This window comes from Equus quagga, chromosome 1, assembly GCF_021613505.1.
Source record: "Equus quagga isolate Etosha38 chromosome 1, UCLA_HA_Equagga_1.0, whole genome shotgun sequence".
Classification (NCBI taxonomy): domain Eukaryota; kingdom Metazoa; phylum Chordata; class Mammalia; order Perissodactyla; family Equidae; genus Equus; species Equus quagga.
Genome location: NC_060267.1, coordinates 125,527,789 through 125,540,184, shown reverse-complemented (window position 1 = coordinate 125,540,184; position 12,396 = coordinate 125,527,789). Strand labels below are relative to the sequence as shown.

The 12,396-nt window shown below is 39.9% G+C and overlaps 1 protein-coding gene across 1 annotated transcript in view; it reads right to left on the bottom strand.

The window, feature by feature from the left end:
* Window positions 1-1,092: 1,092 nt before the first annotated feature.
* Window positions 1,093-12,396, bottom strand: part of CADPS (calcium dependent secretion activator) — a 433,248-nt gene continuing 421,944 nt past the window's right edge. Inside the window, exons 30-31 of the mRNA XM_046679760.1 lie at window positions 4,538-4,642; window positions 1,093-1,272 (exon numbers count right to left, since the gene is read on the bottom strand). Coding sequence (XP_046535716.1) covers window positions 1,093-1,272; window positions 4,538-4,642 — 285 coding nt within the window. The remainder of the gene's footprint in view (window positions 1,273-4,537; window positions 4,643-12,396) is intronic.

The following is a 12,396-nucleotide window of genomic DNA, read 5'->3' as shown; positions in this document are numbered from 1 at the left end:
TTTTAGTTCTGGCTTTCAAAGGAGACAGAGGAAAAAAGATCAAAAGTGTATTCTTAGGACATTTGAATAGTTGTTTATTGAGAAGCCACAGTTTCCCACACTTTCATAACTGTAGGCTTTATATAAGGCAAAAGCAAGATGGATCCACTACTTTACACAGAAAGAAAAAGCTGTGCAGAGGACCCCAGGGTCGTGCAGTTACAGATCAAAATGCAATGTACATGACAGATATAAAAAACAGTGTGGAACAAAATAATTTAAACTATGGTTACAATCTACTGAAGGAAATATCCATATCTTATTATAAACATTTATAGTCTAGGGTTGTAATTTAAATATTCAGTTTTTTTACATACACAGTTATTGAAACGTAAAAGCAAAATGTAACATTTAATAGGATAAACTTTGACAGAAGACAGTTGCTCTGAACTGTGCTTGATGTTAAATCATGATAAGATTGCCCTTGCCGTGGCAATTAAGAGGATCAATCCATTGGTATGTAGCCATCCTTTTTTGGCTAACTATATGGATAAGTGAAAGAATGGGTTAACAAGGACACCAGGGGTTGATTTTTAGTTTCAGGGGAACAGAAAGAACCAAAAGTTGGTTGTTGGAAAGTTGCCTTTTGATTTTCAAAAAACAAAGCAGATCTATGTGTCTTAATTAAATTAATTTATAGCACTCATTTAAATAACTGGCATCCACGTATGTGAACCAAAGAAGTGCAAGTACTTGGTGTACTCGCCCTCACATCCATTTACCGTCAATGCATACACAGTACATTAATGAAGCATCATTTAACTTTGCTGATAACAGGGACACACTTAGCAGTTGGACTATGTATTCTCCATGAACGGTATTTAAAGAATGGTGTTCCATATTGCTTGTAAACATATAGACATGGAATCAGGAAATTGTGGATTTGAAGGTCTTTTGCTAATCTTGGTACCACATAGCTAAAATGGCAATTGTATTGGTAAACATCTCATGGGCATGGTAGTTGACAGAAAATTCCCTAATGGGGTTAACTAACAGACTAAGGACATGCATTGATTACAGACTCCATCCTAGTGGACTCTAGGCTCGAGCGTTCTAATCGTCTTCTTCATCTTCCTCATCACTGTCCTTCATGCTGATCCCCTGCAGGCCCCCACCCTCGCTCACTGATGCTGTGGCTTCCTCCACAGTAAGACGGTTCCGGATGGTCTCGTAGGTCTTGCTGTTTAAGGTCGAGTCCAGGACCCCTTGCAATCGGAAATCTCTATAGGTTTTCTAAGGAGGGAAAAAATGCAGTGATAAGAGAGCTCTCATCTCCATGAAGGGGAGGGAAAGGCACAAAGCGAGTGTGGGGGTAAGAACACTGACCTTCAGCTAAGTGTCACACTTCATGCATTGTCAAATGAAAAGCCACCATGCTCAGATTTCACTTGTACTGAAAACTGAGATTCATTGAATGACAGAAAACGAGAAATTGTGACAGGATAAACTGTATTAGATGAGACAAAGCAAAGAACATAAGCTTGTGTTTATTCAGTTCTGTAAAGGGAAATGTTCCATAATTGTTTTGGTTCTTTTTGTTTGTTTGTTTTTTTTTTTGATCTGGTTCTTTCTCTTAGGTTAGTATAATATGATAGACAGTGTAAGGGGCTATAATGCATAAATAATGGATCAGCGATTTTGGTTTTTGCGATTTCTGTTGCAGTCTGGTCTTTAGTATTTTTAAGGCTTGTAATTGCATACCCCTCCGTCTCATTCACAAGACAGACATATGTATGTCGGTATATGAAACCTATTACGGGCAGCAACAATTAAGGGGGAGATGGAGCGCTAATGCTTCATCAATATGTTTCAGGCATGTGACTCATTTCTCCTCTCCTTGGGAAAGAAGTATATCTATTCCGTTCACAACTTGGTCTCAAGGAAGAAATTTGGCTCTTTTTCAAGAACAATGGTTTGGGACTACTGTACCACAAATTCTTTCTTTGTTCCTTCAGGCGATTTCTCTCAGATTTCCTTAGGTATCCCAGGGACTGTTTTTCTAGAAATCCCTTAGCGTTAATTGAACCTGACCGGAAGCATCTGGCTGTTGTCTACTTCACAAAATTTTTTTTTTTGAAAAAGGTCTCTCTCTAACTACAACTCTTCTCATCACGCTGCATATCATTTCAGCTACTGATTCTGCTGTTTGCTTCTCCTATTGATATGGGAAACTTGCTAAGGGAGCAAAAGAAGAAATGTTAACATACTTCAATACCACTCCCATAGTGATTTCTATTTTTTGCAGTCCGTCTAATGCAGTCATAGTGTCAACAATCACAATGTCAATCACTCTTGAAGGACATATGTTGTAATGACTGCAGAGTTAGCTAGTGAATGTAGTTCAGCTCAATGACGTCCAATAATATAAGATTATGGATAGGGTGACCACATATTCTCTTGGCCAGTTTATACCTATTGTCCCAGCATGATTATCCAAAGCACCTTCTTCCCCTCTTAAAAGTAATTGGTTTTGACACTAAATTAAAAGGTCCTCCTAATTATGATCAAGCTGCAAGGCTTTCCTAGGCGGCTAGGTAGCTACCTGAGGGGGAAGGGTAGGAGGCTGAGTAAATGCTAGGCATAGTGTAGACCAGATATCCAGATGATTAACTTCATTTTTTTTTTGTACCTTTCAATCAGTTGTTCTGTTGCCACTTAGAATAACGTAATTGTTGCCAGAATGTGATGGGAAAAAGAAAGATAGAAAGCACTTGAGTATTTTCCCTTTTATTCAAATTCCAGAGTGGTGCATTCCCCAACTAGACTCTAAATGCCTAAGGGCATGAACCAATATCTAGCCATGTTTAAATCCTTTATCTTGTAATATACAAGTAGGGGCTCAACTAATATTTATCCAATGTTGGATGAATGAATCAGTGCTTGCTGAATAATGAATGAATGGATGAATAAACAAAGCGGACATAGAGGGAGGAAAGAGAGCCAATTATCTCTGGAAGTTTCCCTCGGAGAAGGAGATTTCTGGGTAATGTACTTGGTAAAAAGGTGATGAATTCTGCTTCATCCCTCAGTGTTATGGCACTAGGTAAGCTGGGCCTACCTTTGACAAAAGTAAAGGAGTTCCTTTGGCAGTGAGGTTTCTGTGTCCCTTCCCTGTGGTTCATGTCTGTAGTTTTTGGCAGAAGGCTAAGAATAAACCTCGTCTCTGACATATTTTTTCTTAATAAAATACTGCTAATTCCAATATTCTCAACAATGATCTGGAAACATCAGTAATGACAAGATATTTAAAAATATTAAAATTAATGTCTTCCTTTCATACCTACCCAGTAAGGGTCAAACAGAAAAATTCCCCCAAAGAGTATTTATACCCAGAAAATGGAATTCAAGTGATCAGGCAATGGCTAGTGAGCTAGCCTTAAGAAACTGAAATAAAAAATATGAAAATTAGACTGGGTCCATAGTCCGAGTGCATACATTTCTTTTTTAAGAGCTGCAATATACTGCTGTCTGTAACCTTCCTGGGAAGACTCTTTGTGAGATCAAATGCAGACGATAACAATTCTCTTTAATTACACTCAACGGAACAGTAATTGGGTTCAAGTCAGCGCTGGGGTAGAGGAGCGCCTTCAATGAGATGGTGCTAATCCGAAAAAGCCTAAGAAATGGGGCGGAGCGGGTGGGTGGGGTGGGGGATGGCAGGGATGGGGGGCACTTTTGGCAGACTGTTAAGAAAGAGAAATTCAGCTACGTTTTATTGTTAAAATATCTTAAAAGAGACTTTGTACTTTGAATGAGATTTCTGCATACGAATGTTTTAAACCCCTCTATGCTGAAGCATCAAATGGAAACTGAAATGATCAAAAACGTATTTACCCCCTTCTGTGATCTTATTATTTCATGTAAACCACTGAGATTTCACACTGAAATAATTATCATTAGTCCAAGGCGCACACACAAGAACAGGGAAAAAAGCTACTTTCAGGGTATGTTATCTCACCTTTGTGATCCTGTACATTAGACTGTATGCACGCATTGTAAGAGAAACTACTTCAATTAACTAGGAGAACAATATTGATTTGCATCCTGATAATGATCACAGGACATATTTAGAAATAGCTGAAGGTAAATATTTCTATTAAATTAATTGTGGCAAAATTTTATTCAATTAAACCTTAAATGAAATTCGTAATTGATGTCATTAGCATAGTGGTACCAAAAGCCAGCTTTTGAAAGTCTAATGCAAAGGGCGTGATAGCCCCTGCAGTATTTTTGCACAGCAAATTCATGAAGTCTTTTTCCAGTCTGGATAAAATATCAAATTCCTTTTTATTAAATTTTCCTTTGACGTCTGAGCAATAAATTAACCATGCATCCCAAAGTGATTTCGTAGGTTTTTCTTGCATGAGATACTGTTTTAGAAATCATCTTGTTTTATATGTAACTAATATTCTTTGTGTTAAGGCAGTTCTGCAGCTTGCCAATGAAATGTATTTCAATAAGCTATTTGCAAAGAAGAATAATTATTTTTTTCTTTTACCTTTACCATCCTAATTAGTGTTTTCAACTGATAAATGTGAAGCTGTAAGTCCATTCGGTCCGTCAACCAGGTGCAGATCACGTTCATGGAGCTGTTGTACCATTGCTGAAAAAAGAGACAAAAGTTCTCCAGCCAACACATCATGGAGCGTTTATAGAGCAGACAGGGAACAGGCCACATTTGAGCACCTGCTCTGTTCCAAGAGGAAACAAAATGGTTAAAGAGGATTGGAGAGCATAGAGATCATGAATGTTAATCAGCCCCAAATCACAAGGTACCAGGTCAGCCTAAAAGAGATCCGTTTGGACTTGGAATCTAAAACAGAACTCTTCCACTATAGACATCTCATATACAATCATTTCATTAAGATCATCTTCTGCTCTTCTGATTCTCCTTTTTGTTGGTTAATTGTACTCAGTTGAGATTCAACTCACTGTTTATTTTCCCAATACCATTGTGTCAGGTGCCCAGGAAGATGGCCACTTGCTACTTACCTTTTGAAAAATCCAGACCCCGTCTGCTAAGGACAATTCTGAGAATCAGGCTGAGTGCCTTAGAAATTTATGGGGACGTTTACCTTCATTTACCCTATTGGGGCGTTCAGATAAAGACAATGGAGGAAGGCTTCTCTTTAAGGGCAAAATTATACTCTGGGCAGCTTATATGCCCTTACATTGGCTGTGCAATCTGTTTTAATCTTAACACCAAAAAATTATGGAAGATGAGAGAAAAAAACCCATCTACAAATGAGCTCATTTCAAGCTGTTGAAATCATACTTCCCCGTAAGGGGGTTAAATTTTGCTTCTTGTCTGTGAAAAATGCTTGAAGCTGTGTCACTTTAGACTGCCACCCCTGTGGTGCAGGAAGTCTCTGGTGCGGTATAATTTTGCAGTACTGCTCATATATTCATAAATCTCGGAGACATATGAACAGTGTTATGAAGTGTCAGTATGAAAAAAAAAATCTAATCTTTTAAACTTCACCAGGTTTCATTACGCATTGCCGCTTATACTAAACAATTTACAAATAAAATGAAAAGGTGTGGATGGACCTATATATTTATTTATGGGGCATCTACATGAACTGTGCACGGAAAAGATGTAACAAAAAGAGTGGTTAGAGAATTGAGACCATGCATTCTCTCGTGCTAACCAAGACACACACAACACATGCACACACGCACACGCACACACATTGCACACCAGTGGGGATTTGAAAAGCATAAATAAAAACATGTTTCTGATGGTAACTCCACCCTTTCTCACCTAAAGATCATCCAAAATCAGTTTATGCCTAACACTCACAGTTTTTCTGAAGCCTTGTTTCTGACTTAATTTCTTTAAAAAAAAAATTAATTTGGGTTTTTACTTGCAAGGTAGAAGTGCCAAGTTTCACCTTGCAAGAAACGACACAGTCTCAGCCACGGCGTTCAGAAGCCCTCTTTGCAATCTTTCATTTCTAGGCTCCCTCCTCATCAGAGCCAATTGTGGCTCTCCTTGGAGCCAGCCGCAAACAGAGACCACACTACCCCAATCAAGGCAGCATTGCAGCCTCACAGCCAACTTCTGCTCTTTTAAAGATCATGGAGGCAAAACTGTCAGTTTTAGGAACCTTCTGTCCCTCCCCAGGGAGCAGGCGGGGTGGGAGGTGGGGATTTTTTCCTGGAGATTTGCAGTTCACTCGTGGAGGGAGGGGGTTTGCCCAGGTCAAGCTGCTTCAGGCATGGACAGGTTTTCCCCTCGAGGAGTGAGAACATTTTACTGAAACTTTTGTGTGTGTGTGTGTAGTGGTGGTTGGGGGATGTTTTTGGCACCTCCTGCCTTCGGATTCTGGGGCTGTTGCTGTTACTGCATCTTCATTTGTTAAGAAGGGCTCCGGGGACAGGAACAGCATTGGGTCATTTGTGTTTCTGCAGCCCTACCTCCCTCTTGGCAACTGGGGGCTCTCTTGTGTTCACCCCAGGCCTCAAATTCCACATTTACTGGCTGGATCTGACACAAAATCTGGGGGCTCAAATAACCAATTTTGAATGTCATGAGCAGACGCCACTCCCTCCCCCACCTCCTGGGGTTGGAAGACGACCTTCGAGGAACCTGGGTGACCTCCTGGCCAAACCTATAAGCCCAGGGCCTCATGATGGGTGCATCTCAAGGACACAAAAGAGGAATGTGGCACGCTGGCTTCTAGGCAGAGGTGGCATTTTGCTTTGGCTGTGACAACAGGCAAACCGGCGCTGGCTTCTATCACTGCCAGCAAGCCTTGTGCAACATGCCTTTTTCTCTTTGCTGAGAGATGTGCCACCTTTCAGGGGAGAAAAAATAACAACCCTCCCCGCCTCCCCATTTTATATAAGTAATTCCCATCCTTGTAAATGGCTATTGGATAGTAAAAAATAAAAATAAAAAGGTAGAATGCTATCGCTAGTCTTTCTCTGCTGCTGAAAGGGTTAGGGAGGCAGGAAATGCATGGAGCAATGGCTCAGTGTGTCACACACACAGATTCCCACCCCAGGAGAGCAAGAAAGCCCTGGAACATCCATGCCTTTCCTCCTGGATCGCACATCTAGCAAAAGAAGTGTAAAAAATGTATGATGCCCCATTGGCTAAGCATTTAAAGAGGCAAAAGGGAGTAAGTCACTCCTTTCCAAACCTTATGCTCAGTCGATGAAATTGGAGGCACTGTTGGATACAGCACAGCGCTAACTTGGTTTTCCATAAAGGCGCTTAAAGGCATTTGGATGTTGGAGAAAGCAGGAGTCACTGCCTTCTAGAACTTTAAAATGTTGAGGGGAAAGGGACCTTCCGTATTACCCTTTGTAGAGGAGGAAACAAAGGTGCAGAGAGGTGAAGTGACTTGCCCAAGGTTGCACAGCTAGTGAGTCCAGAAGTGGCATGGCACTGAAATAGCTCATCATCTAATTACTCCTCCCTAAGAGGGTCTAGTAGTGTGCTGGTCATGAGAGCTGATCTGTGCATCTCTTCCCAATTCTACATTCAAGGATATCACACCGATGGGTAGAAACAGGCCATAGTGGGAGTTTTCACACCACGGAAATTGGCCATCACCACAAACCGGGCATTCTCCCTCCCAGAAAGCCAGTTGTTCAACATTTCTCAGTACGTTCCTAGCTGTCTGGGTTGTTCCTGCTCTTCCTCATGCAGTTCACAGTGCTTATTAATCAAGTTTGTTTCATTCGAGATCCATGCTAATACAGCAGATTTGTTATGATTCTTCAAAAGAGGAAATTAATAAAACATTTTAAGTTCTCCCCATTTTGTTTTCTCTTTGGTTCTGATATGCCTTTTCCAGAGATATCCTAACACCTGGGCACTAAAATTTTGATAAAATGTACTCTAAAACCTTAGAAATAAAAATCGTGAGCTGATGACATGTACTAAATATTTAAATATAATCATGACTCATTTGCTGCTTCCCCTTAATTCAGGTATATTAATTGGAAACTTCCCAAATAAGGTTACTTTAACCTTAAAAAAGTCCTGGAGAAAAAATCCCCAGTATCCTTTAAAGGAGGCCCTCTGGGGATAATTCTGTAAGGGTTTTGGGGTTGGAACCCAAAGGATGCCCATCACAGCTATGGCCTGCAGGATAATAGGGCTCTTGGAAAGCTGGGAACTTCTCCAGTAGCTGCAACCAGATCTGAAGGCTCTATTTAAGAGGAGCTGGGAGACTGATCTCAAACTTCGCCGTTTAATTCTTCTTTCTTTCTTTCTACAATGGAGTCATTAAGAGCATAGGCCTTACCTGTGCTTTTCCTGGGTTTGTGATCTTGGGCAAGTTACTTACATTCTCAGAGACTCAGTTTCCTGATCAGACATGGGGATTAATCAGCCTTTTATAGGCTTTTTGATGACTAAATGAGTTAATACTAGTAAAGCTCTCATCACAGTACTTGGCACATGATAAGGCCTCAATAAATGTTAGCCACCACTGCCACCATCATCATCATCACCCATCACCATCAACTCTCCCCTCTTTACTCTCTCTCTCAACCTAAGAAATACCACGAAACAAGGGAGAAAGCAGAGCAAGGGACCCGGGAAAGCCATGTGGCAGTGGAGGGAATTATTCCTCTCGGAGTGTCTCTGGAATGGTATGCCTCAGTCTTACAGGACATGTGACTAGCTCTTAACAGTGCAATTTGGTTGTAAATTTGCTTTTTCATAGATCACCACCCAAAGTTATAAAACCATCCTGGGTGCATAAAGCACATTTTAAACTGTATTGACCTAGATTTAAATATCGGATTAAAAGGATTCAGACAAATAACGGGTGATTTCTCAAACCCTGTGTGTATAAGTTACAGCTTCAGCTTGGGTTGGCCACTTACTAGCTGGATAACCTCAAGCAAGCTACTGAACTCTCTGACTCTCAGTCTCCTCCTAGGGTTAATACCAGTACCTACTTCGTAGGATTACTGTGAATGTTAAGTGAGATAATTATATAAAGTGCTGAACAGAGTGAATGTCACATAGCAAGCACTCAATAAAATTTAGCTACTATTGTTATTATTACTCCCAGAAACATAGCAGATACACTTTCAATATGCAACACAAAGGAATTTTCTTGACTCATTTCTAGGAGAAGCTTCGGTAATTAATATGCCGATATACTCAGGTCACACATTCTGCCCTGCAAAGACACTGACTTTATGTAGAGACATCCTTATACATTACACGTCTCCTCTGTAATATCAAGCTTCACTAATCCTAATCACTCCAGGATTAGCTGGAGGCAATGGGGCAGGATCTTGCAAGTGCAGGATTGGAGACTGTCTTTAATATTTTGATCATGTATTTTTTTGCATTAATTCTGATTTTTTAAAACATTGTATTAAAATATTATCTACTTTGATTACTATATTTTTTGGAACTGAGAAGTTTCAAAATTTTGCAACTGAGAAGTGACTCATTCACCTCTCCCTAGTCCCTACCCTTGGGTGGACTGTTCCCCCGGAAACTATATCTCCTGGAAGGTTGCAGGACGTAGAGATAAGATAAATAATCCCCACTTCACTGGACAGTATAGAGTTCACAGAAAATGGACTTTCACTTCGATCTGGATAATCCCTAATCAGCAAGATTGAGCTTTCCTACAGTAATCAGGTCATCTCCACCTAGATGAATCTCAATTCCAGGCCCACCGCTGCATCTTGATGTTAATTTGAGGTCCTAAAGAGACCTTAGTGTTAATGATTCATCTGTTTTCAGAGCCAGCCACACATCACACATGCGTGGCAATGGAAAGAGGGAATAGGGGCTGAAAGGAGACGGAACTTTCACTGTGTTTCCACCTTCACTGATCAGAAGGGTAACCTATCCACTTAACTTATGCAGCCCTTCATCAGACCAGAACATTCTATAAGACTTTACAGTCTACTGTTTTAAACAAATACTATTTCGTCCAGGATTCCTGACGTATACACACACACACATACACAATTATTAAAAATAGTTACCTACTCATTGAAAGCCGAGCCCTTACAATGTGCAGCCACTATGCATAGCATTCTACAGGCATTATATAATTTAATCATTGAGTTGAACTCTTAAGAGGTTGACGCTATTAACAGCCCAATTTTATACATGAGAGAAAGGGGCAAAGTTAAGTTAAATAAGTAGCCAGTGGTCACACAACTAGTAAGTGGTGGGACAGCTTTCATGTTTGTTATTTACCACTAAATCTGTATGAGTTGTGGCATTCACCTCAATAATTTAAAAAAGTAATGGATTGTTTATATAGAAACAGCTTTAATTCTAGGTGTTTCCTAAGCAAAGTCATTCAGCTCTGAACTTCTCAAAGGAGAAGTGCGTGGGTAGGATAATGCTGTGGAACCTATCTCAGAGCCTGAGCTCAGCTTAGTGTTGATAAAATTTCTACTTTTTATGAGCTTAGCCAGTTGCTAAGCAGAGTATGGGGAGTCAGGAGTATTCCCATGGAAAACCACTCAACAGCCTCAAAGAATTGATGGAGGAGAGTCAACTATTACTCACTCTTAAGGGAAATGATTAGAAAAAGTTGGATGGGGATGAGGGATGCCATTTCTTAGATAGAATCAATGTTTTTTTCTTCTCCCCTGTAGCTCTACCTGACCTCTTCTTCTTGTCTTTGGGGTTGGTAACTCAGCAATTGATACTAGGAGAAAGTTCTCACTGTGGGCGGTTTGAGTTATCAAGGCGAAATAGAACTAGAAAAGTTGCCTTTATCACAATAGATTGAATTTCCCTAACAGAGTTTTGGAGATAAAAAAGTTACAATATTGATCCAAATTTCAGTTCTTAAAAATTATACATCATAAGCTTTAAAATTTTCAGTGAATAAGGAGAGTAAAAGAATAGAGCCTTGGGTAAATTTGATTTCATGTGAAATTAAAGAAGATGTCATCAGGAAGTACTATAAGAGAAACAATTTTAGGCAGGGTCATAAATCCGATGAAAATAGACTAGTACGAAACTCACTTCTTCCTGTGTTGCTTTTTTCTTTAAAGAAAAATTTTATTGAAGTGTAACATGCATACCATAGCATATCACTTTTAGCAAAACAGATGCACATACACACACACTCCCAATGAGACATGTTGCCCCATGCATTGTTACCAAGGGTAATATTTAGCCCAGTATGGTAAAAATGAGCTCTTTTAGAAATTATGGCGTTTGGCTTAAGGACCAATAACCACACCATGCACAAACACACATCTTCACACACCTTCTTTGATTAAAAACTTGTGACTTAGTCCAATATATCCTAAAGCATGGATGATAGTTGAAATGCACAAGGATCTGAGTTCTATGGTTAGTTCATTTTTAAATATGTATTTCCTTTGAAATTGGGATGTTCAAGCCATATATGCCAGGCAGGCAAAGCACCAAAGGCCTGGGAAGTTCATGGCTAAATTCTAAACAGTTGAGTCTTTATCATCATCTATAGTCTCACTTCACATTTGAGGAAACTGAAACTCAGAGAAGTACACTGGTCCAGCAACTAGCATGAGATGGAGCCTGTACTCCAGAGGCTGAGAGGCAGTGAAACCTAGTGGTTAAAAGAATGGACTTGAACCAGACTTCTCCTGTGTTTGAACCTTGATAAATCCCTTAACCTCTCTGGGCCTCAGTTTTCTTATCTGCTAAATGGGGATAATAATAAAAACTACTTAGGGTCATTATGGAGATTAAATGGAGGGCTTACAACAGCGCCAGGCACATACTAACTGTTAGGTGTTATTATCTTAGCCACACTGTCCTACCCAGCTTCACAAATAAGAAACCACATCTCTCTAAGTGCGAGCTATTCAGGGTTGAGCAAAGCTTTCTGAGCAGCTTCTATTCTTCTCAAAGTGTCTGAGCAAACAGGTAATTTCTAACCTTGTGGTAACCGACCTGTATTTCTGGACTGAAGAAACACAGGGAATGTTGGCGGATTTTTATCTTTTCTTTGGAAAGTACCCTTTCTCCAACTCAACACAGCCGTACATCAGAGAAAGTGCCTCAGCACCTTGCCTAGAGGGTCTGGTGAAGAAAGGACATTGTGTTTGTTGGCAAGGAGTCAAAGTGGAAGATAATATTTTGACCACACCCATGTAATTAAGTTCTTCACCTTGCTTTTTGTGACAAAAGTGGGTTATTATTAGTTAGGAAAAGAAACCCTATAGCCTATTTAAATTGCTGCATTGAAATACTGTAAGGAAATCTTTTACATTTGAAACTTTAAATGCATATTTCCTCTTTACAATTTGGGTAATTTAAGAGCATGTGAAAAGCATCATCCAAGGTTTCTTTATACTTCTACCAAAGTATCTGTAGCTTCGCCAACCTGAGCTACAATTCCACAGTCCTTTGGGTCT